The sequence below is a fragment of the Aulonocara sp. 'chitande type north' Nkhata Bay genome, linkage group LG8, assembly GCF_057382095.1.
Source record: "Aulonocara sp. 'chitande type north' Nkhata Bay isolate Kocher_YH1m ecotype deep benthic linkage group LG8, A_spYH_male_GT1.1, whole genome shotgun sequence".
Lineage (NCBI taxonomy): Eukaryota > Metazoa > Chordata > Actinopteri > Cichliformes > Cichlidae > Aulonocara > Aulonocara sp. 'chitande type north' Nkhata Bay.
The window spans coordinates 15,671,068-15,697,708 of record NC_141351.1 but is presented as its reverse complement, the minus strand read 5'-3'; the positions used below and the strand labels follow the sequence as shown (position 1 = coordinate 15,697,708).

The following is a 26,641-nucleotide window of genomic DNA, read 5'->3' as shown; positions in this document are numbered from 1 at the left end:
TGAGCACTTGTGTGTAGCTGCCAAGGGTTTAGGAGAAGATCCAGTTTCTATGTGCTTTAACCTCCATGATTATTTTAACATCTGTGCAATACAGCAGTGGGCAGAAGCCAAAAAACTGAGCTACTGCCTTATAGCTTCAAGGATGCTATGACTTATATTCTTTAATCTCTGCTGGGAAACACATGCCACTTCTAAAACTACTACTTTTGCTGTTTTACTGTAGTCTTGCCAACATCACCAATCCTGCAAACATAATACAGATTGTCTGTTTACAGATTTAGAAACAAAGTACTTCATGAGATGGAATAAAAGTGAAATTGTGTTGAGGAAACAGCAAACAATATATTTAATTAATTAAAATTAAAATGTGATGATTAAACTAAAAAGTAAAAAAATAAATGCAATAGTAGGAGATGAGGAATAATCAGTAACCCCCAGGGCTGGAAGATTTGGCCCAAAACTGAACTTCCCCCAAAAGCTTCTTGAGATAAACTCCAGTCAGTCTCCCAGAGGCTGCTTGTTAAACTGTCCAATTTTAGAGTAAAGATGTTTTTTTTGAGAATGAATTAAAAAATGTACTAATTTACCAACAACTGTGCAGTGGATGGATTTTTATATAATTCACTCATTTAATTGTATTTCGGGCTAAATGTACATATTAGTTAAATTATTACTACAGCCTGAATGATGCACTACTTTTAAGCCCGATACTGATATCGGGTGTTTTTAAAAATCCGATATTCTGGAGTCCGTTCTTCGTACCTCGCTTACTACATCCAAGATCAAATCATCGCGCCAACTTTGAGCTCGCTATTCCGGTTCTCCGAACACACCTGTTGTTGACGATTAGTATAGCTGGATGAAGTAATGTGAGATCACTGGGTGGCTTAACAGGGGCTACGCATCGATAGTAGAAACATTGATCGGCAACCCTTTGATTGGTCGACGAAAATGTCGAAGGAGCGCGCTCAGTATTTTTCGGCAGCAGAGCAAGAACTCTTGATTGAGGGATTTCAGGAGTTTCAGAGTTTAATTAAAATGCAAGGGAACACTGCAAAGGCTGCAAAAGCAAGGAGAGAGGGCTGGCAGAAAGTTGCTGACAAATTAAACTCGTAAGTAATATAATAATAATAATAATAATAATAATAATAATAATAATAATAATAATAATAATAATGGATTGGATTTATATAGCGCTTTTCAAGGCACCCAAAGCGCTTTACAATGCCACTATTCATTCACTCTCACATTCACACACTGGTGGAGGCAGCTACGGTTGTAGCCACAGCTGCCCTGGGACAGACTGACAGAAGCCAGGCTGCCATATCGCACCATCGGCCCCTCTGGCCAACACCAGTAGGCAGTAGGGTAAATTTATTATATTATATTACATTATATCCTCTTTCACATTAGAGCCACGACAGGACCCACTAGAACATGGGAACAAGTAAAAGTGAAATATAAGAATATTCTACAGCATGGTAATATTTATCACTTATATTGCTTTTAGTCTCTTGAAAAGAGACCCTGAAATAATCTGTTTGTTTGTTTATAACAGCAACCAAGAAAAGGGCAGAGCAACAAAAGACAGGTGGTGGTCCTGCACCCCCTCGTCAACAAGTTGGTTAAGTAAATAATATCCTCACGGGAAAATTGATATCTCTCTATGAGCACACTGTCGCGCTGAGCTAAAGGATCCTGTCTATCCCGCAATATACGCTGAATTCTGAAAACTCTCCTTATCAATCTTGCACCTTCCGCAGTGGGTTGGTCGCGTATACGGACAGGACATGGCTGCGACAGACTTCCCAAATCCACCTTCGCTTTTATAGCCGTGGTCTCTCATCTTGATTACACGAAGTAATTTATTATTACTACTCTGAAATATGAATTACATCTGTAATAATCACATACATGAAATAGAATGATTAATAGTACATTTCCCTTTTTTTAGGAAATGACCTGTATGTATCTGTATGAAATCAATGAAAGGATCAAGTGCTGCATTATCTTTAGTTACATTGATAATATTTATTTATGGAATAACAGTGGAAAAATATCGCTGTTGCTTTCGTATAAATGAAGCGGACATACCTGAGTGGCCACGATCTAATCTTGTTTACATAAAGTAAGCCTGCTCCCGAGCAGGTTTACGCTTACGGATCTGTTGCTATGACAGCAAGTCCCGGATGAGCTTCGGAGAACCGAACGATCCAAGATCACGCGAAATCGTCAACAATCAAATCCAGCTAACTTACTTAGCGCGGTACGAAGAACGGACCCCTGGTCTATCAGTCGATATTTTTGTTTCACGTGAAACATAAACGGAGTACTCTAACATTTGTTATGTGTAGTGATTTATTTACTCAGATGTGGTCTGCCTGACTCTGGTCAGATCAGCTGGTTGATCTTCAAAGCACATTTGTTGATGACAGTGAAGTTGCAGAAGGTCCTCTGGTGGACAAACAATACCACCTCAACGCGTGTTTATCCGCTATTAATTTTCATCAGTCATCATAAATGCATATGCATATATATATATATATATATATATATATATATATATATACATATATATACACTGAGACATTCCTAAACCAGCCGAGAGATATAATCTCTCCACCGATTCCTGGGTCTACTGCTGGACCTACTCCTGGTAGGACATGCCCAGAATACCTAACCTAGGATGTGTCCAGGAGGCATCCTAGTCAGATGGCCAAACTACCTGTCTCCTTTTGACGTGGAGGAGCAGCAGTTTTACTCCCAGTCCCTCTCGAATAACCGAGCCCCTCACCCTGTCTCTAAGGGAGAGCCCAGCTGCTCTTCGAAGGAGCAGCTCTTTTTGCTACTTGTGTCCATAGCCTCACTCTTTTAGTCAGTACCCAAAGCTCGTGACCATATTTGGTTAGAGTAGGAACGTATATTGATCGTTAAATCGACAGCTTCACTTTTATGCTCAGCTCTAATTTCGATACAACAGAGAGCTGAGCATAAAAGTACCACTCTCCCCTCACTCGTTAACAAGACCCCAAGACACTTGAACTCCTCCACTTGGGGCAGTAACTCGTCCCTGACCAACAGTGGGCAGTCCACCCTTTCCAGCTAGCAACCATGGTCTCGGACTTGGAGGTGCTAATTCTCATTCCCACCGCTTCACACTTGGCTGAAAGATGAAATCCTGAGACCACTAAAGCGGAGACCTTCCATCACTTGGCTACACATAAGTACTCTATCCATAAAAACTATGAACAAATGGCAGCCCTGGTAGCGTCTAACACCCACTGGAAACAAGTCTGACTTACTGCCACCAATATGCTACTTCCAGATCAACAGAAACAACCAAGTCCAACCAACAATCAAGACAATATGTTTGGATACACCAGCTTTGTCCAACATCTTTCCCTGCCACCTGATCCAGCTCAGCACCTCTCTTCACTAGTGTCCAAAACATGCGGCCGCAGATCTGATAGCATGATTACAAAATCGATCATCCGCCTACGACCAAGGGTGTCCTAGTGCCATGTGCACTTATGAACACCCTTACGCTCGAACGTGGTGTTTGTTATGGACAAACTGTGATAAGCACAAAAGCCCAATGATAGGACACCACTCGGGTTCAAATCCAGCAGGCCGTTCCTCCAAGTCCCTCCCAGCCACGTCAGCGTTGAAGTCTTCCAACAGAACAATAGAGTTCCTTGGGTGCAGCACTCTCCAGGAGCCCATGAGACTCTGAGCTGTCATTTGGCCTATGGGCACAAACGACAGTCAGGACCCGAAGGCGCAGGGAAGCAACGCTCTCGTCCACTGGGAAAACCCCCCAAAATACCGGCAGTGAACCGGTGGGATACAAGTATACCCACCCCTGCCTGGCGCCTGTCACTGAGGGCACCTACAGAGTGGAACAGCCTCTCTGTTTGTTTTCCTGTCTCTGAAAAACAAACAGAGAATCTAAAAAGTTAAGTTCACTCACAAACCATTGAACCTGGTTTTCAGCCTCTCTGTCTTTGTTTTATTCATTTTTTGGATGTTGCATGTTTTGAAGTTCACTGAGCAGCACACAGCTGTACTGATGTGTGTTGATGCTGGGTTGTGGAGTGAAACAGGAAGTGTTAGCGACTGAAGAAACACCGCAGGCTCTTCCCCAGGCAAGCTTTAATTCTCAAGAGAATATTGCTTATTGCCGACAACAACAACAAGCATTTTCCTCTCTGGTGTTCCCTGCACGATATAGTGCTGATGCTCCTTTGATTTTCTGTTTCTATACAACACAAAAAAGATCTTAATTTATTTCTGTTCCCGCAGTTGGAGTTTGTTTGCAGCATGTTGCATTAAGTGAAAGTATTATTTATAATAAGACATAAATCAGTGGGTATCAAGCTGCCACATACTGTAATTTGGACAGCAGCTGGTGCGAAGGTTCACTGGTTATTTTTGACCTGCTGTTTTCAACACCAGAGTGTTTGCTAAAATGGTGTTAATAATTATAATGCCATCATCATACACACTCTATTACTATTTGTGTACGCATGTGGTTGTATGTGTGTGGAGAATATGACACGCTATAATTGACACATGATCATAAAAAAGGCTTTTAAAATATTGTAAATGACTTCAAGTGTAAATCTAAAAATACGCGTTTCACGTCTGTGCGCTCAGATGTAACAGGTTATGACTCAGAAATGAGTACAGCTAAGACTGTAAACTGTTGTGGTTGATGGCACAGCTGCTGTATGTGAAGCGCACACACTTCCTGTGGTTCCGGTTCATGACTTGGAAAATGTTGCATTCGTTAAATCAGTGTTTGGGACACACATGTATGTATAGTTTAGTATGTTTGGGTCAGATGAAATGGTGAAGCATGTAGCAAGCATATGTTGATTCTGAGAAAACTTTTCTAATTTTCCATCCTGGCATTGTTCAGCTCCCTCTTGGGGTCTCTCGTGCTGTCATCGCCATGAGTGGCTGTTAATTTCCCTCTGCTTTGTCCCTCTGCAGTGAAGTTGCAGTGCTTTGCAGGAGCTCTTTGTTTCCCAGCAGGAATGACAACTTTTAATGAGCTACCAACGGACCAGGAACTTTGTACCAGGAATCGATGTCTTGTACCTCCCATAATTTCCAAAAACAATTTTCAAATTCTCCACACAGTGTAAAGTTGTTTATATCAACTGTGGAAACCAGAGGATGTGTCATATGTAACAACAAGATCTGCAGCTACAGATTGGATACACAGTGGCTGTAAATTAGGTACTTTTTGACTGGATAGTTGAATCTTGTTAAATAGACACAAAAACCTGTGTCTATTTAACAATTAGCTCCTGAAAATAACCACAGTGTGTATAACAGAAATTTAAATAACACATAAAGACAAAAATCCTTTGTTTTAGCATCAAAAACATTTTCTAGACCTATTCCTAAAGTTTGTAAGTTAGGTTGCTAATTTCATCTTGATGAAAACTGCATTTTTTTTGCATTTGTAATGCAGATATCTGACAAATTACTATTTGCGTTGTACATTGTACTAAAGATTCTTTCAAAAAATGCGTGATCCGCTTTTGCTTTCTTGCATTTTATTTTTGTTTCTTCTCAATCATTAACAAGGCTGTATATTAGCTCAGCGGTACCGGTCTGTGAGTCGTTTGGTACCGGGCGGCGAGAATTGAAGCTCGGGTGTGAAATTTATGGTTTTCAGGGTATGTATCAGTTTTTATCTTAATTTTTTTTATCGTTTTTATCGGTTTCCCTGGGTCTTTTCCCGTGCATTTTGAATAACTCTTCCTTTTTTTGGGTACGGTTTTATTTTGTTGTATTTATTCGCAACACCTTAAAGGCCGGTCTGTGAAAATATTGTCAGACATAAACTGGTCCGTGCCGCAAAAAAGGTTGGGGACCGCTGTATTAGCTGGCTGCTAGCTTTAGCTGGTCACTTGGGACTCCCCCTCCTTGTCCATATATGGTCATTTCTGTATATAAAGTGAATCCACAAACTAGTCGGTGATATCCTGGTGGTTATGTCTAGGGCTGGACCATATTATACCGTTCACCGTAATACCGGTACAATGTTAGGCAATGATAAGAAAATGAAATATTGCGATAGAATATGGGTAAACGCGCATGCGCAGTGCCTTTGTTTTCATACGCACATGCCGGAAAAAGCATGGCAGCGACGGAGAATGAGAAGGACAAAAGCGGATCGTTGAATGAAACGGATGAACCAGAACTGATTTGTAAAAACATGCAACTTCAGTGATGTGGAACTGGTTTGGTTTTTGTCTGACCGATAGCCACCAAAGCATTTTATTATAATTTTTTTTAGAACATACAAACGGGTCGTCGTTATTACCGTATTTTTCGGACTATAAGGCGCTCTTAAAAGCCTTTAATTTTCTCAAAAATCGACAATGCACCTTATAATCCAGTGCGCCTTATGTATGAATTCTGGTTGTGCTTACTGACCTCAAACTGATTTTACGTGGTATATGGCGCTCAAAAATCTGTCAAAAAATGTTTTAGTATGACTTAAGCGACGAAGCTGCATTACAGCTACCGTAGTCAGGAGCCTGGCGGAGTGATACGTACTGTGCTTCAACATAATATTACCGTATTGTGTGTGTATAAGGACCCCAAAATGGAACCTGTTAAGAAACATGCTTATGAAGTGGATTTTAAACTCAAGGCGTCACGCAGTAGAACAGAGCAGCTGCAAGAGAATTCAGCAACAGCTGCTTGTTAAAGTGAAAATAAATTGATGGGGTTTTTTGCACTAATAAAGTTGTGGAGTTGTAAAGTAGTTAATTATTGCACAATTTCTGTAAATCCAATAAACTTCATTTCACTTCTCAAATATCACTGTGTGCGTCTCCTATATGATATATTTAACTGACATTTTTTTTTATTGTAACAACCAACTATTTATACGGGAAAATGACTATTAACAAGGTTGCCCAAACTTTCAAAAAATCTTTGGGCCTTTCACTTTGGATGCAATGTCTTGGATCCATAGATAAGTCAAATGAAAAGACTGTCTTAGTCTGGGGTTTATGACTTAGTAGTAAAGGTCTCTTGACAGCCAAGATATTTATTCATCAGCCCAGGAAACTCAAAAAAGCTAAAAGTAAAATATTTTGAATACAGATGTTTTGTATATGTTGTTGCATGTTTTGGATACGTTGCAAAGTAGTGCTAACCTGTAAACTCTGCTGCTTTTCAGTGTACGGGCCGGGGCACATTCGGATTTGGCAAAGATGTTATAATAATAATAACAGCAGGTCTATCCCTCAGGATCTGCTGCAATGTGCGTAGCGATCCCCGATGTGGAAGCAGCTGAATGCAGCACGGCAGGAAGCCTAGAGGACAAAGGAATAATCTGCTTTTATTGACAAGATGAGAGAGAAATCCCTTAAACCCTCTGGTTTTACTCATGAGTGCGAACATCGCAGGCACAAAAGAAACTGATGAAATCCTGCTCTGAATACTGTGCTGTCTGTACCTTGTACTCATACTGGGAAAGGTTTCCGAGTGATGCAGTACAAGTCTGAGTATTACATTCAGCCACTCCAGACACCCACTGCATCTGTAAGAGTTTCCAGGTATTCCCAGTAAATTTACATTGCTATTCTGTTTTTAGTGCAATGCCCCGTAACATGTCAGAATTTGAAGTGTAACCAGTATACAGTTCAGTGGTTATGGCGGACTCATTTTTGGTTCTAACTTCATTAAACATATCTAGTAGAAAAATATCTGAAACAAACCATTTAGAGCACAGTTTTTCCCACAGTTTTTCCCACTGTCGGGATTGCTTGTACATGTGCGGATCTCATTATTTGCATTTTTGATCGTGTTTAATATGAGCAACTACCTCTGTAACAGTATAAATTGTTACAGTGAGAACGGATCCATGATAATCAAAAGCTCCCAGCGTAGCTGCTGCTTTAGCTTGTTTCCTGGAAGTCCCGTTCTGACCTCTGGCACAGTGTGTTCTGCAATTTCTCGAACATGTGGAGAGTGCAAACATCAATTCCTCTTTCAAACCCTCTGTTACGTTCCCCTGAGGGGTCTAGGCGGTGAGGGGGGAGTAACAAAAAGTGACCGGGTTAGAAAAAGGAGTCAAGGAGGCAAAAGGGTTAAATCAAAGAGTTTTATTAAAGTAGCTCAACTAAAAAAGACGGACAAGCCGCTATCACCATTTAAGAAAACAAACAAAAACTCAGGCGTGGTCAATAAAGTAAAACGTAAGCCAAAAAGAAAGAGAGCAGCTCACTAGCTGCAAACCACAATAACACAGCTCACTAGCTGTAACCACTCACAAACACACTCATGGCACTCTGGCCCAGAGCTCACCTTTCCCTGGGCTTAAATACTTTTAATTACTGATGTGAGTCAGCTGTGTAACAGGGAAAGGTGGCACCTCAGGTAGAAGAGGTGGTGGGACACGCCCACACAGGCACCTTCAGGAGGAGGCCCTGCTAGGGCCGTAACACCCCCTCCCATAAATACAAACCCGTGGTTTGTCAAATTATCTCGATAACCAAAATGATTAATCAAGTCCGTAACCATTGCATCACCAAATTGCAGGTTTTCCACCTACCAAACCCCATAGCAACGGTTAGGCATTGTCAGCGGAAGCTGCCAACCCCATCTCAATGGGTTCAAAATACTTACTGAAGGTGGCCCCAGACCCTCAAAACAATGTCTCATGTGATGGCTAGGGCTTTTTTGAGCCATCACATGTGGAGAACACAGGCAGTCAGAAGACCTTTCTGCAACACTTTGCAGACGATTCCTCAAGTCACCGGTACAGGCATGTTTGTTAGCCAGGGTTGCGGGTCTTACTGGTGGTTTTATACACAGCCTGTCCCCCTGCAGGTCATTTTGGGGACCTGGGAAATCGTCAACCAGCGGCCACTCAGGGTTAATTGATCCCTTACACTGACCACAGGAGCCCCTTAAACAACTATGCCCCAAGTGTGGTCCTTTGCTGGGCCTGACAACCTTGTTAGTTTGAGAACCATGAGTGACTGTTTTCAAATCAGGCCTTCTTCCCTTTCGATACGCTTTCCGCTTAAGTGCCAGTTTCACACAATCAGCAACCACATGGCCAGGCTTGTGGCAGAAGAAACACAGTTTTGCTTTGGAACTTGAAACCACCACTTTTTCAGCCTCGTTAGCTGGCTCCCTCCTAGCTCTCCAAGATGTATTGTAGTGAGAAGGGATGTCACATTCTACAGCATTTGTTTTATGAGTTGGGGTAAACTCATCGGCCAGTATGGCAACCTGCTGTAAAGTGGAAACCCTCTGTTCACTTAAATAAAGAGCAATACACTCAGGAACAGAGTTTTTAAAATCCTCCACAAGCATGAGCTCACGTAACGACCCCAAACTGTTAACCTGGCTTGCAGAGCACCACCTACCAAAAAGCTTTGCCTTCTCCCGAGCAAAGTCAAGGTAGGACTGACCCTGTGCCAACTCCAAACCTCGAAAGTTCTGCCTATAGGCCTCAGGCACAAGTTCATAGGCTTGGAGGACAGCACTTTTAATCTTTTCATAAACTAGGCTGTCCTGCATAGACAGACCAGAGCAAACTTCCTGAGCCTTACCTGTGAATTTACACAGCAACATCACCCCCCACACGTCTTCAGGCCACTGTAATGCAGTTGCTATGCTTTCAAATACACTGAAGAAGCTCTCAACACTGGATTCACAGAAAACGGGAACCAGGTGGATGTTATTGCCCACAAACGAGCTTCTAGACACCTGTTCACCAACAGATGTAGGCCCAGTGCTCGTCAGCTCCAGCTGATTCAACTGGAACGCCATTTCAGCCTGAAGAAAACCACCACACACACCTGTGCCAGTTCTCACAGGCTAGCCAACAATTAATGGTAACCGAACAACTTACTCTTCTTGACCAACTTACCTTTTGCTACACACACATTAACAAATACAACCTACCCAGTTCCTAAGCACAACAAACTTTACCTACCTATCTTCTGGAGCGTGCTGGGCTCGAGGCAACTTGAAAGGCAGAACTTCAGCGACCGGAGCCCTGAATTGCCTACCCCCAACAGGGAACTAATCCCCACCCAGGATTACTCCGAAAATAAAAAAGGCAAAATAACAAAAGAGTGCCCGAAGGAAGAACTTAAAACGAAGCTCAGCTGGACACTCACCTAACTTAACTGGGAAGTTGAATGTCTAAAGGTGAAAAAAAACAAGATAATCAAAAACCAATTCCAACTCAAAACTTCCTTTTCAACAATCCCGGACGAGCCCCCACTTGTTACGTTCCCCTGAGGGGTCTAGGCGGTGAGGGGGGAGTAACAAAAAGTGACCGGGTTAGAAAAAGGAGTCAAGGAGGCAAAAGGGTTAAATCAAAGAGTTTTATTAAAGTAGCTCAACTAAAAAAGACGGACAAGCCGCTATCACCATTTAAGAAAACAAACAAAAACTCAGGCGTGGTCAATAAAGTAAAACGTAAGCCAAAAAGAAAGAGAGCAGCTCACTAGCTGCAAACCACAATAACACAGCTCACTAGCTGTAACCACTCACAAACACACTCATGGCACTCTGGCCCAGAGCTCACCTTTCCCTGGGCTTAAATACTTTTAATTACTGATGTGAGTCAGCTGTGTAACAGGGAAAGGTGGCACCTCAGGTAGAAGAGGTGGTGGGACACGCCCACACAGGCACCTTCAGGAGGAGGCCCTGCTAGGGCCGTAACACCCTCCCAGGTTGTGTGTGGGGGATCATCACTGGTGATGCGAGCAGTTTACACCATAGCTCCAGCATGCCATAGCTCAGGAACAGAAGGGACATTGTGACCATAGTTCACATTCAGATACTGAGTTGGGGACACTAATCTTAGAGTGCATTGTCTACAAATTGCAGGATTGGAGGGTCAATTCCCTCCACAAGAACCTCAAGTTTCTCTCGATGACAGACTGATCACTGGTGATCTAGCTGTTGCAAAAATCCCAGTTTTCAAGCCCAAAGGCAACCCGTCAGGTTCAGGACTGAGACCCGGAGCATGATTGTCATTTTGTCAACATTCATTGAGTTCTGAATTGTAAACTGCTACAGCATGTGGGACTGTCAGAGTAGACATGATTCTACTGTACCGTCCCAAGGATCTGAGGGAGATTATTCATAGGGAACAATCTGAACCGTCGCTATTATGTCAACTCAAAGCACACTGAAAACACTGACCTTTTTGGCTACTTAAACAAAAATGTTCATTTACTGCTTTTGGCCTCTTACCAAATTTGACTCTCTGAAACTTTCTACAATTCCTTGAAAATAATATCAAACTGAAGGATTGCTTTTTTTTTAACACACTGGAGGAGATCCAACACAAACGGTAAGATTGCAGCTAAGGTTGGGGTCACTGTAACCACGCAACACGTTTTTTTGTATTTTACCATAAATAAAGCATTTACCTGCAAACTATGGAGAAAAAAAATCTCACAACTATTGAAAGCCTTAAACTTATGAAGTGATTTAGTATCTTAAAGGTCAATTTCCCTGCTCTTATTCAGTGTCGTAAGTAAGGAACAGAAGGAGACACTGACACCATATTTCACATTTAGTCAGATGCTGAATTGGTGACGCTAATCTTAGATTGTCTTGTCTACAAATTGCAGGGTTGGTGGTTTAATCCCTGGCCACTCCACATGCCAAGTGTTCTTGGGCAAGACACTGGAACCACAAGTTGTTCCAAGTAGCAGATAAGCGCCTTTCATGGCAGCACAGCCCCAGCTGGTATATGATGAGTGTCTTTGAATGGGTGGAGGAGAAAGTCATGCCAAGGTTCAAAGACACTGCAGTGTATACGTGCAGACCATTTAATCTGTGGCGGCTATCTAATAAATGACTATCTTTACTACATGTATTGAGTCTGGACAGGTGTGGATTTAAACTGCAACTTGTTGGCAGAGGTGTACAGTACAACAGCAAGGCGTTAAGTGTAGTCGTTCATTGCTCTGCAATGGCTAAGCAGTAAATTTACAATTTCACAGTATAAAGTGTGGAGGAATATGTGTTTGCATGTACCGGATTTGCATGCACCATCATTTTTCTTGGTGAGTTGGATTATTTTTCTTTATCCCTCTTGCTTTGTTTTTTCTAGTATTCCGTTCTTTTATACAGTTCTGTGGAAAAAGTCTTGAGCTAGCTCTCGTTTCTTCATATTTTTCTTGCTTGGTTCCACCATCATGGAGTTTGCATGTCCTCCCCGTGTCTTTGTGGGTTCTCTCCTGGTACTCCGGCTTCCTCCCACAGTCCAAAGGCATTTGGTTAAGTGGTGATTCTAAATTGCCCTTAGGTGTGAATGTGAGTGTGAATAGTTGTTTGTCTCTGCGTTGGCCCTGGGACCTGTCCAGTGTAACCTGTTTCTTGCCCTATGGCAGCTGGGATAGGCTCCAAGTGGTCTTGAGTAATAGTAATCCAGGCGTTATCCAGATGTTTTTCTTTGGCTGCTTTTTCACTAATTTCCAGTTCTTGTACCTATCTACTTTCAGGGGAAATGTTAGTTGTTTTCTTGCTAGGTACTTAACACCAGCCTATGAATCATTAAATTGTATCTTTAGGCACTTTGTTACTAGCAGCCTGTTACAAAAAAACATGATTTCTTTCAGTGAGTCTATGAAAAATTGAAAAAGATAACACAGCTTGGCAGTTTTTGCACTAACGAGGTAATTTGGAGAGAGATATTAAGAAGGATAAGAGAAAAAAAAGCATAGGGAGCATAGTGTGTCTTCTCTCTCCAACAGAATGTTGCCAAAGTTGCTAAATGTGATTTGACGTTAGATAAGCTGGACTTACAGCAACAGGAAGAAACCACCGGGGGTTGTATTTATCTCTGGATGGGAAGATGACCTACAGTAAAATTAACTTAATGTATTTAATTTTTATGCTAAAGACTAAGCAAGGTGGTTTTATGTACCATCCTTCCTGTTTTTTAGAACATTTGAAATACTCTTATGAGACAAAAACCCCATGTTTTAGTCATTTTGCTCCTACTGATCAGTCTGTCATAAGCAAGTCCAGAGGGGGGAAGAATACCTTTGGCAGAGCCACTGATCTCAGGACACTGAACCTGTCCAGCTCTGTGTCCTTGAGCCTTGCCTTAGTCATGAATCACCGGACTGACAAAGCTCAAGGCATGATCAGAATGACACATGATGAGCTAATTTCTTACCCCACACAGGCGTCTGGGGATCGTCTGTGCAGCATCCTTCTGCTGATGTCGTCAGTGGCTTTAACCCGTTATATAAATCCGATTGTTTTCTTGTCACAACCTTATGCCAAACGCAGGATTCAGGTTTTCAATTAGATGTGATGCTGCGCATATCTCGGCACATTACTGCGAATGAAGTGACCGACAGTGTTGACGCTAATGAAGGCAGCCCACTCAGGCTTCACTTTGTCTTCATTATTTCTTCAAATTGAAAACTGAATGTAATCAAGTTCTTATTATTTGAGAGAAAATCTTTAAAAAAAAGGGACTGAGTAATATGAAAATTAACAACGCATTGCGCATAATGGAAGATTGTAGACTCTTATGTCGTTAATGGTTAGGATGCTGTCAAAATGTTACAGTCCAAATGTGGGTTTCCTGCTTGAGTGACACAAAACACAGGAGAGCGACTTTCTTCCACTGCTGTAATTTAACCTCCTAAGACCCGAACTCTTCCACAGCATGCATTTTTAATTCCTCTTTGATATTTGGGATGATTGGGGCCTGATGAATGTAAAAACAAAGAATTACCTGATTTTTTTTTTTTTTTTTAACTTATTTTTGTTTTTAAGAAAAATGAGAGCCACATATGAGGATATTTTTTTAAAATTTCGATAGAACAGAAGCAGTATAATGTCCTCGTAAGTGGATATCAGGCCCTTGTAGAGCAAAATTTAGTATTTTGGTCTAAATAACCCAAAATGCGATGTCCACATATGTGGACGCCAGGTCCTTGGAGGTTAAACAGTTTCATCATAAATTCAGGCAGATGGGGCAGTGGACTGTTTATGAAACACATGCTGGATAGGTTATATTAAGATCATGCTAGAGGAGGGTGCTGGGCTTCAGGAGCACTATCCAAGACCACATCAGTATGCATGTTGTGTTTTTGCCTGTCACCACAAGCATGGGGCACGTGCAGGCATAGGCAGTGAATACAAGGGCAGAGTTGTCTCTTCAAGGCCCTATCTGTGATTCTTTTATATGCATTATTTCCAGGTAGAGGTGACTTTTTCTTATTTAGGAACTATTTTGATGGGTTGATGGAAAGTATTCTATTTATGAGCAGATCATCCTTGCTGTGTACAGGCGTAAAGATTCTCTAAGTCCATGATTTGCTTCGTACCTCAATGAAGCATACCTTGGTTCATGTCTGTTAGTGGGGTTGAAGAGCATGAATGAAAAAAAAAAAGGGAAAAAATAAAACCTTTTGATCACAGGTATCGCCTATTTGATTGTGATTGGTTTTCCAACTCTCATGCTTCTGAGGTGTAGCGTGCCTTTTCCTGCATTCACATGCTCTCATGCTTCCCCTAAAAATAGCATGCTAAGTTAGAAGTATTTTTATCGATGTACAGTGGTTCTAATGGTCATTATGGAAAATGCATTTTATATGGATAAGATTAATAAGATACATGGTGTGCATCTCCAAATGAGAATTGTCCACATTTACGGAGATGGCATCACAGTGGAGGCTAAATCTACTGAGCTTTGCTGTTCATGACACACACAGAGAGAGAACAGGGATCAGGAGCTTGTGGTAAATCACAGTCTAATTTTGTAAAACTAAGACAGTTGAGCTCCCATTGGTCACAGTTTAGTGGTCAATGTAGACCTCTGCGATGAATCTTTGCACAGCCTATGACTTAACCTACACCTATGTCATTGTTAATGTGTTTATTACCTTGTGGTTGTAGCCCAGTGTTTTAAAAGCAGTGCCAAATAAAAACAATACATAGAACCAATTTCACCTTTTGTATCCCCAATCTTCATTTTTTGGCAAAAAAACATATTTTTCCAGTTTTTGTAAATTTGTTTATGTCCATTGCGATCATTTCAACAGTCTGCATTCAGGAATGTGCTGAAATCTGTGAGTCCGTATGTTGAGGCTATGGTTATCGTTGCTTATATTGATGTCGTGTTTGTTATTCTCTCACTGATAAATTCCAAATAAAAAGTCAATTGACCTTTTCACAATGATTGCAGGCGGCGTTGAGGCGACATGTTTTACATATTTCCAAGGAGGTGCATGTGAGGTTGTAGCGTAGGTTACAGTGTAGGGTTTCAAAGGGGTTTGCAGTTATGGCATTCGTGCAGTGTTCATTTGACAGAGACGTACAAACGTTACTGTTGTAATAAATCATTTGTTACACAGGATCAGAAGTGCAGAGCTCCACACAGCTGTCAGACTTTCTTACATTTTTTTAATAAGGCGTTTTTGCTCTTATTAAGCATTGCTATCTGTTTTCTGAAGTCAAAAATATTTTTTAAGTTTATTATTTTTTAAAGTCAATATTTGTGGTAACAATTTGGCCTTACACTCTAAGGAGCCATGGTTCGAGACCGGGAAAAGAGATAAATTCCTGGGATGTTTGCACCTGAAAGGGCATCCTATATAAAAATCCATCTACTGTGACGACCCCATTGCTCTAAACCAAAAGAAGCTTGCTATTTGCAGTAGTGCATATTGTATTACACACGTGGGTGTTTACTTTAACTACACTTTGACTATATTGGTATTGAAATGCTTTATTTCTTTAAACAATTAAAGTTTAAATCAATATTGCCAGAATGATGAATGTGACATTAAGACTGCTGAAGTGTGTGTGTGTGTGTGTGTGTGTGTGTGTCCTAGAACCTAAAAAAATAAAACAGCAGTTAACAGCCTGGCAACAAAATTTAAATATATTTAATTGTGTCTGCTGATGCTCGGAAAGTTATAACTACTCATTGACAAAATTTTAATTGTAAATCACTAAAATACTAATAAAACCTTTTTATTAGTCTGTTAGTGATGAACACGTACAGCAGATTTAGGGTGATTTCGCGTATTATTCGGTTTATTATTGTTGTTGTAAGAGTTTATTTTCCCTTCCCATTTGCAGTGTCACCTCTAGACTATTCAAATGGCCATTTCAACCAGATTCAGCAATAACAAAGATGTCCTTAATAGAAGATAGAACATATCAGCTACTTGCTGTAATGAAAATACAAGATAGAACTAAAACTGCAGATATGGCCGTGGTTTCTAAACTGTTGCTGGGTACAAACATTACTCAGAAATCATTTACAGCTACGAGTTGATCATCAATCAGGTGGCCAGTTATAACATCTCTCTAATCTTGGGTTTTCCTACTGCATGCGCTGCCCATTGAAACAGCACCGTGTCAGCAATGACACTGCAAATGTCTAAGATGTTCATCCGTTGTCTGTGTTTGTCAAGGCTGCACTCAATCACGTTTACAGCTGTTGTTGTAAACATGCTAATTTGCTGTTATCACCTCGGGAAAAGGATGAAGCGTAGTTATTGAGAACAGTCATAAAGACTCTACAGCATTGTTCACAGACCAAGGCCGATCTCACAGACGTTTACAGCTGCTCTAAAACTACAGAAACTCTGTATTTTCCCATCTCAGACAGAAATCCCAAATCAGTTTTCAGTGAAGTAAAAAAATATAAATATATATTTATATATATGAGACTGCAGCAATTTAAATTTTGTACTTTGTCCTTTAAAAAAACGAATCTGAAGTTTAAAGTTATCTTACCTTGTGGATTACAAATACTTTTCAGCTCAATGATAGCACATCAACTTATTCAGTCTCTCTTGTGCGTTTCTGTATTTTTGTGGTATACACGAGATACCTCATGAATCAATGTAGCATTTGAGGTCAGACAGATGGGCTGGCTGGAGTTTCCCGGGGTAGTCCTTAGGTCATTTTATTTTGGAAAGCATCACCGTGTGGTGGTTGAAGCTGCTGTGGGACAGTCATCCATAAGGAACATTAGGTCAGAGATTTCTGCTCCCATGAACAAATGGGATTAAGCAGTGCCGTACCCAACTCTCAATGCATCTACTGTTTATCAAGATCCTATATTTACTACACGCTTTAAGAGAACGTGGGGCAAACTGGTTACTGGTTCTCCCTCTCCTATCGGGGGAAGAGAGACTTCTATTGCAGAATTAGCACATTTCTTCCCCAACAAAAATCTTAATGAGCATTCAAAAGATCCAGATCCTTTATTTGAAAAAGGTATTTATGGGGAAAAATAAATTTATCGGATTCTCATCAAACTGCTACTGTCAGTCTTCACCTCTTTCATTTCCTTTTACCAATTTTTACAACGTTTAACTATTATTAAAATAGAAGTTTTTATGTTAGATGCTGGCTCTCGTATCTACATGATGATGGTGAGTCACACTTCAGGAAGAGTGGAGGAGAATGAGTGGGTTTTTTGATGTTTGCAGGTTGCCTTCTGAAGGCTTGAGACCTGCTTGTGCACTCTGCAGCCCTGCACACCATACACAGCATCACTGATGATATTGGAGTCAAAAATTAAATTTGTTCTTTTCTATCTATTTATCTCTTATTGAATTGGTCAATTATTTATGCAGATTGCTTCACAGATAGTTAAGCTTTCTCTTGTGAGTTTTCTTTCAGATTAAATTCCAAGTTTTAGTATTTTTTCTTAAAAGCCTTAGACATACAAGTGATAAAATCTTAAAAGCAACCCTACTTAAAACCTTTTTCACATTTAAATCAAGAAACACTTGATAACCATTAGTCATGGGTACAGCGCAAAAGCCAAACCTTATCCAAAGACACATTTACCACAAAAGTTAATGTTTTTTAATTCACTTTTTATGCCAGGTATTCAAAAACTAAATAAGTAAGAGGTTTAAAGATTCCCACCTCTTTATCACAGTCATTACACTCTGCTGATTCAATCCAAGGTAGCTGTGGGGGCACTGGAGTCTATTCCTGCTGTCGTAGTGTGAAAGGTGGGGTACACCCTGGACAACACGTAGACTAATAACTATTCATGCCCACATTCACACCTACGGCTAATTTAGGTTGGCTAATTAGCATAACCCACCCACTTCTTTGGACTGCACCCAGAGAGAAACCACTGAAGCACGGAGAGAACGCGCAGACTTCACACAGGAAGGCTCCAGCTGGTTGTAGCCGTAACACCGTGCTGCCCGTTCATCGTACCGTCTCTGACAATGTAACCATTTACAGCTGATGCGACTCAGTGAATAAATATCAACCAGTGACAGCGGTGAATGTCATCTCATTTGAAAATAGGCCGATAATAGTCACCGAGGACAATGTTTAGATAATATATCTGTGCGTCATCAAGTGCAACATGAAGACCCGACTGAAAAATCTAACACCAAGAGATCAAAAGTGCTTCCTTTCAGCTGTGTAACAAAATACCGATTTAAAAAGGATCATTTTTAAATTCAAAAGTTCTTGGATTTGCCTCCAGTGACTTGTCTCATGACTTGAAACCTGCCCGTAAAGATGCAAAGTTTTTCATCCTGGCAGTGAACAGTTGTTTAAATTTCTGGGGAAAAGATTTCTTTTAATGCAAATTTCTTCTTGACGTGCAGTCTACGCTGGCATTAAGTAAGAGTATGTTGTCAAAAAATAAATGCAAATTTGAGTTGAGTATATCTTGGCAGCTCCCTTGGTTATCATGCAGGAGTGGTCAGTCCTCTCTGTGAGCTCTGTGCCCCCTTGTGGGTGGAGCCATCTGCCAGCAAACATCCGAGGGAGGCTGAATATACAGATGTGATGCATCATTATGGGATGACAGAGATGAATGATGAACGCTGGCACTGCCTGATGTCGCTTCATTGACAAACTGAGTCATGACTGCCCAGTCATTGTAACGGCCCGAGTGTGTTATTTACTGCTGTTGCTGAGTCGTCGTCTTCTGTTGGGATTAGCATTTCTAGGGTTGCAGTAACATTGTTTCCAGTTTCTAAACTGGGACAGTCAGAGGCATAAAGAGATTTCCTGGCTTTGAAAGAAGAGGGGATGATTAAAAATGCATGCGGGTGCTTTTTGTCATTACAGAGCCATCAGTGGTTGCAGGTTGACAAGACAATTTCACATCATGGAAATGAATTAACCGGGGTTCATTCATTATGCATGCCCATTGGTTTCTTGTTCAGGATGGCCATTGTGTCATTTCTAAATAGATGAAAGCCAGGTAGGCTTGCAGATAACCTGCTAGTGTATTTCGGGATGTAGAACATTTGTTCTGCTGTCTGGCAGAAACCTTTCTGTTCTTATTTGTGTCTCTCGGGGTCGCGCCCTCGTCTACATTAGCGCTGGCTGTAAAAGGGAAAATTAGGACACTTGTTTCACAACGGTTTTAATAAGCTGCTGTGCTTTTTGACTTATAAATGTCAATTGATGATGCTGTAGCATTAACATTATGTTTAAAGGATTAAAAATCTAGGTCTTCCCCATCCCAAATGGCAGAAAACTGATTGTGCAACAGCTGCATTGCAAAATGTAAGATGTATAAACTGGTTTATCTGCTTTTTAGCCTACTTTCCTTTTTTTTTAAAAATGTGCTGTAGTTAGAGATTTTAGAGGTTTTTATCTTCTGGCCCGTATTTCTGATCATCTTCAGCTGCCTTTTTTGGTTGGACAAATACAAGGAGTACTCCCTGGTTTTCACTGTTAGTGGTTTTGTCAGGTGAGAACACGGGTAGACTGAAACGAAGGTGGATCAGCTGAATCTTGGTTTCTCCATCACTAGATATGCTGTTGATATAACTCCTGTGGGGCTGGCAGAAGTGATTAAGTTTCACCTAAGCTCACTCCGTGGCAGAGCTGGCGGCTCACCATCACTGACAGTCATATTTATTGCCCCGCAACCTGCTTCCCTCCTGGCCTGGGATTCTATTGGTCACTTCCAGACTTGGATCTATTCATCAGTGTCTTCTCCCTGCAGAAGAAGGCAACGTGAACAGAGTAAAAGCGACACCCTGGTTTTTATTATCGTGCTGCTTCACTGTCAACGTCGAAGCTTCAGGCTCAGCTGCATCTCCGAAAGCTGAAGCCACGTTCTGTCACTTCGCCCACACCTCCACTGCCAATTTACATGATGAGGCAAGCTCTTGCGTATTTATTTATGCTGTCAGATATACAGTAACACTGTAGTCTGTTTGTGACACTGTGACTCTTTCTTTTTGGTTTATATAACACAATAATAACAGGCTGGCAAGATGCATCAAGGTCTGCTGATTAATAGCCATCTAATATTTGCTATGTAAAACATTTGTTACGTACATGCTGCGTTTCAGGGTTTTCTGATGTCGTGGAATTAAACAATCGGGAGATATTTTCGGTTTGTTTTGACATGACTCTGAAACCCAGATGATGATCAGTTTATGGTGAAGCTGTGACCAAAAAAGAAACGTTTGGGGATTTTTGTTTTTTCTTTGTTGGGCAAAGACAAATATCCATATGGTGTAAACTGTACAGTTTTTAAATGTATTTGATTTTTTTTAAGCTTGCTAATATGTCATCGTATTTCAACCTAATCCAGTTGTTTTTCTCATTTTCTAAAAGTTGTTAAATCAGTTAAAATAGTGAAATAAATGAAATAATTAGAGACAAATGTGGCTCGTGTCCATTTACCAATACATCTTAAAGATTAAAAAACTGCTGTCTAGTCCAGTGTGCATGTGTATATACTGTACTGTACCACTTCAACTTAAAGTAAAAATATATATTTTTTCCCATTCTCTGCAGGTGGTGCTCGTTTTTGCACTCAGCATCGGAGCCCTTGTGATATACTTCATAGATTCCTCTGAGTAAGTAATTAGCTTTAAACTTACTCTGTAATTTTTTCTTTTCCCCTGTAGCTCACAGGTTTTTGAGAGTTTAACTGATATGACTCACTTTAAGATCAGTAACCTCATAGCTAGACACAGTCTTCATGGAAATGTAACCTCATAGCAGCTCTACCAATCAGAGCATGTCTGTAGATGGATTAATGAAACTGATATCAGAAGTTTGTTCTTCAGTTTTGCTGTCCTTGGCCTCAAAACCTGTTTTCCAGTCATGAGCTCCAGGAAATTTTCAGGTCACCGTCTGAAGTCGTCTTGTTGCCAGCCTCATCCTTCCTTCTGGAAGCACTCCTCGGTGTAGTGTGCAGAAGGCAGGACATGTAATGGTCACTCACCAGCTGTGAATTCACCTGAGAAATACCCGCGTCACTCGCATATGGGTACAAACTGGTGCTGTCAGACATTATGTTGACTTTGGAGCAGGTTAATGACTGTTTAACGTCTGATCCAACTAGCTAATGGTGGAAAATTTGTAGGGGAGCGCAGTGCAATTAGAAAAAGTCAGTCAGGTTTGAATTAGCTTAATTCACTTTACAAAGAACCGCAGTTTAGTTCCAGGGAAATGAATATAAAGTGTAGTAATAACGCTGCTGATGTTTCTGTTACATTACAGTCTAAATTGCTAAAATCTATTGTAGTTCTATTTGTAGTAGTGCAGACACATGAATGTGAAGTTCATGTAAGGTAGCCTTAATACCACTGAGTGCTTTGTCATGGTTATATGGCATTTAGAACACGGGCTTGCTATTTTTTGCTTGTTTGTTGTTTAATCCAATCATTTTCCAGGTAAACTGCTCCGGTCCTCCTTTGCGATCTCCGCTGACGACCAGCTAGAGCTCACAGATGAAATTTGCTTAATCTCTGTAATGAAAGGATCAGACTTTCAAAGAGGCAGGAAAGTCCAAAATTTCCTGTTCAAAACAATCGCCATCGGTAATCAGACTAGAGGAAGCGGGAGGCTCTTTAAGCTACATGTGAGGCAGTATACTGTTACTGCGGCCTTGTGGTGTTTGGACACAGTGTCATTAAGAAAGTGGGGTAAAACACGCCAGGATAAAAGCTTCTATCAAGCCCACAGTGAGTCTCCACTGGGAGTAATGTTAAAGCAGAGAAGGGAAAATGAGCTGTAAACTCATATAATCAGCCTCCTGCAGGCACACGTTCAGCTTATTTGTTATTGCATAAGAAGACGTACAGCTGAGGGCTTGGCTTGCTCTGATGTGGTTTGCAAGCATGATCTCATTTCATTATCTGGACAAGCTCAGATAGAGTTACATCCTTACCGATGCCATCTGTGGCCTCCTGTTCTCAGAACTTGCCTGTAGTGTCTCCGAGTGCCTTTTCACCTGATGGAGGATGACGTTCAACCCCTCTCTCTTTAAACTCATCATGCATAAGAAGAGACATTGTTAAATGTAGAAGGACTGATGCCCTAGCACCTGCTTGCTGACTTATATCCATATTAGTTCAATGAGGCTCTCTGCCTGAGTTTTCAGTCAGTATTATCCAGGTCTTTCTATTATTCAGACACCATTTTTTCACTACTTGGAGCCAAAGAGCAGCCAGTTAGCTGCTCTCTCGCAAGTGGCAGCAGACTGTAACAGATATAGCCTTTCCTGTAATTAGTGCAAGCCTTGCTGAGGCTGTTATATGATGGACAGGCTGACCTAACTTAAAGTGACATGGAGAGAGATGTCAACATAGCAGACCCACTTATATTCAGAGAAGAGCTGTGAGCTGCACAGAGGAGGTTTAGGTCTGTACATGGAGCTCTAATTCATAAATCTTGAGTTTTGTCTTACTGTGGACGTCATGGTTCTATGTAACTGTCATTTTTAAGTCTGGATCACCTGATCAGCTGGAGAGATGTCCCATACTAACAAACTATTACATGTTTTCATTTTATCTTCTTAGTTTTAAATAGTTTGGTTGTTTATTTCAATAATGACTTTAAACACTCAAAGATTCTAGACTTCATATACAGCTAACAAACTTAGACTGTATATAGAAGATGGGCATAGCTATCGTGCTGTCAAATCATATCCTGCTTTTCCTCCTTTTTGACTATATTTACAAAATGGACAACCTTTTTTTATTCAGTTCACACCATAAACTCACCAACAGGCTCTTTAATGATGAATTTATTAGAAAGAATGCAAATCCAAGTCCCAGTCACATAGCCCTAGAGACCAGTTGGCAACCACCTTGCAACCACTGTTCACTAGGGAAAAATGTGTGTTTCCCAAATAAAAGTTGCCAGTGGTTACCAGTGATGAAACTGAATTGCAATCAAAGGATGCTGCACCAAAAGCCTTCTCGTGATTGTTTATGACATTGAGGTACTGACATCACACATAGTTTGCATAGAAGATGCAGACTTATCTGAAAACACTCTGCAACTAATCGCTAAGTTTTTGTAAAACCGTAAAAGTGCAACACAAACTGGAAACAGAAAAACTTTGAAAATCAAAGCTGTACTTTTTGAAACATGTTGGTTTCAGTGGTACGGCACAACTTGTAGGTTTGTGTCGCAATTTTTCAAGCTTCACTAGAGTTCGTGGATAATTAGTGAGTGTTTGCAGACAAGTGGACATCTTCCATGCAGACTATGGGAAACTATGCCAATCTGTTAGCAACCAAAGCAATCAGAAGGAGGTCTTTGATGCATCACCATCTTAGACTGATTTTAACTAGCTCGCAAACCTGTTGAGGAATACACATTTCCCTGTAGCACCCAGTGGATACTATGTGGTTGCCGGCCGGGTGACTGCGTGACTGAGGCCTGTGCACCTGAACACTGACTTGGCTTTTTTAGACCTGGAATCTACGTCCATCTTTTATATACAGTACATGTGACAAAGCAAAACCCAGAGTTACCTTTAACAGGCAGTAGCTGATTTTTTTCACCACTTGTGAAGAGAACATTAACACTGACAAAAAGAAATGATGTTGGATTTGAAACAAGTGGTTATGTATACATCCAGAATCTCCTCTTAGCTCTACTTTTGAGCCTTTTTGAGCTGGTAGAAACAATAAGTCTTAAATATTCTCAGAATTTGTATGAAAATATTCCTTTACTTTGCAAAATATATGCACATACAGTATCATCAGACAGCATTAACCCAGTTACATGCGAGCTGGTCCATCTTGATTGATCTGAGCCTGAATTGAATGAAGGTGGGAGAGACCAGATCTGCTGTGGGCAGGGACTGTTTCATGATCCATAACACTCCTAGACATCTTCCAAACCAGGCCTGCTGGAACTCAATTATTTAGCTCTGCAGATCTGCCTGTGTGTGGTCTGTCATCCGATGTGATGACCGTTGTGTCATTACGGTGAACGAGGGCAGAACCATCCAGCATGGGCTATTCTTAGAGATGCCATGGAGAAGATGAGTTAGGATTTTATTTTTCACCACCTTCTCTGTAAATTTTGAATACATAAAAAGAGCAATGCAGACATTAAGTACTGTATTGTTGTACACTGAGGATGTAAACCATTCTAGGTTTACTAAGTCTTATTTTAATTAGAATTACTAAATATCTTAGAGAGTCGTTGAAGGTTGTAAAAAAAAAATTAAGCGTTAAAATTTAACAGAACTATAATGAAGCCTCTATATAGCTAACGTTTAGAGAATAGATCCTCGAATAGAACTGGGATGAAACCTGACGACTATCAGTCATCATCACATCAGTGATGCTAAAGCTAAAGATCAAATGGGAGTCACTGCTCTGTATCGGATTGGTTCAAAAAAATAATCACTTTGTGTACTCCACAGGGAAAGTGTTTTATCACAGGGAGGCTATTAGTTGTTTTTTTTTTTTTTCACGTAACAAAAGCAATTTGCTTTAATCCGAGTGGTATTAAACAGCACAGGGGAGAACTGCAGCTGCTGAGCAGTGTGCATTAGCGAAGCTTGTGAATTCAAGTGTAGGGGCCCTGCAGGTAAAGAGAGCCAACAAGCTAAATCCATGAGAGATACCTGCTTGGAGCTAATGTGATTCAAAAGATCTCTACGTGCAGTCTCTGCTTGCAGGAAAAAAACCCAAAAGTTTATCAGCCAATTTTGTGGATAAAATCAAAAATAATCAAAAATCATAATAAAAAAGTTCTTTGGGCTTAGATAGACAAATATGATTTGTATGATGAATGGTCTAAAAATCAAAAGTGTTCATCTGTGTCTAAAAGCAGCAAAATTGTCGTACATGAACTTGCTCTAGATTGACTAACCGATTCATTACTACAGTGCAGATTCCCACTTTAACACAACTAACAGTCACTGTTTACATAAATGATCAGCTGTTCATTAAAACATTTATTAATCAGTTAATGCTTTAACTGCTTACTGTTTCTCAGTCTTGTTCTATTTTAAATGTGCACTAAGCCTGTGTTTTCATTTTAGGTGTTAGTAATAATAATTAAGGCTTCTTTTTTTTTCACTTTCAGGACATGAATATTGGTACGCAATCATACTAACCTATTACATTTACATTTACTTGGTTAATTATTTCTCTTTATTTGAATTCTTTGTGCCAGATACAAGCTTATTAAGGGTGAGACTTCACTACATTGCTAGCATTTGCTATGGCTGCTTGATTTCATTAAACAAAAAAAAGAGACATGAACCCTGCATGCATTTAACCCTTAAACTACTGCTTTGCCTCTGCATTTCCATCATGTTTGATCTAATATTTATGCGAAATGTTTGCATATGAGATGGGAAATGCAAGACTCATGGGAACGGAGCACCGTTTCAATGTGAAATATTGCTCTGGGAATTCAACATATTCTTCAGATACATTGCTTTGCAGTTATTTAAGGGTTAATCAGGTACAGCAACAAGTTACTGCTTGTGTGACAATAAATGCATGCCCTTTCTCAACAGAAAAAAACATTGGAAAACACTTACTATTGCACTTTTTTGAGCACTTATTTTTCTCTTCTTTTTGGAAATCTTAAAAATGCATTTTCAGGAAAAGAAGAATGCATCTTTTATGTTTTATTTTTCATGAAACATTTTGATTTCAAAGAAATGACCTTGTGTTTTCACACTCCATTGTCAGTACCTGCCTTTGGACATGAGCATCTTTTGTTTTTGTCTCTGTCTAACAGTCCCATCGAGTCCTGTCAGAACTTCTACAAAGACTTCACGTTGCAGATTGACATGGCATTCAACGTCTTCTTCTTGCTCTACTTTGGCCTCCGTGTAAGTAGAACTCAGAGTCCCCATCTCAGTTAACTCTTTCCCCCTTGGACGCCTACTAGATGTAGCCCTTGTTTCTCTTTTCCAAACTGAGCAGTTTGTGTCATGTTTGCTTCCAGAACAAACTGACTGTGCGTGCATCAGAAGTTAGTGAGGGTGATCTTTGCCTATACAGCTTAACTGGAGCTACCCTGGGAAAAACCCAGGAACCTATTCTAATGGTCATCAAACCACATCTTTGCTGATATATATTAAGGTGTCAAAACTTGTCAATAAGGGTAAAGAAGAAGTCGTGATTACGTCCTTATTGGGGAAAGCGTTAAGGGAAGATTTATGAATTTTCCTCTGTGATTTTTCTCTTGTGTTTTCATTTGAAAGTAGCAAATTTCTCTCTTTTTAAAATTTTTACTCTACTCTTTGTATTCGCAGTTTATTGCTGCCAATGACAAGCTGTGGTTCTGGCTGGAGGTGAACTCTGTGGTGGACTTCTTCACCGTTCCTCCAGTGTTTGTGTCAGTGTACCTGAACAGGAGCTGGCTTGGTAAGAAG

General features: G+C 40.5%; 1 protein-coding gene across 10 annotated transcripts in view; it reads left to right on the top strand.

Annotated features, from left to right (window-relative positions):
• The window catches only part of LOC147323476 (calcium-activated potassium channel subunit alpha-1a), a 102,013-nt gene that overhangs the window by 24,032 nt on the left and 51,340 nt on the right, over positions 1-26,641 (top strand). For all 10 annotated transcript variants that reach the window (XM_086303837.1, XM_086303838.1, XM_086303839.1 and 7 more), the window contains 3 exons: positions 20,791-20,852; positions 26,002-26,095; positions 26,522-26,633. In XM_086303837.1, coding sequence (XP_086159963.1) covers positions 20,791-20,852; positions 26,002-26,095; positions 26,522-26,633 — 268 coding nt within the window. The remainder of the gene's footprint in view (positions 1-20,790; positions 20,853-26,001; positions 26,096-26,521; positions 26,634-26,641) is intronic.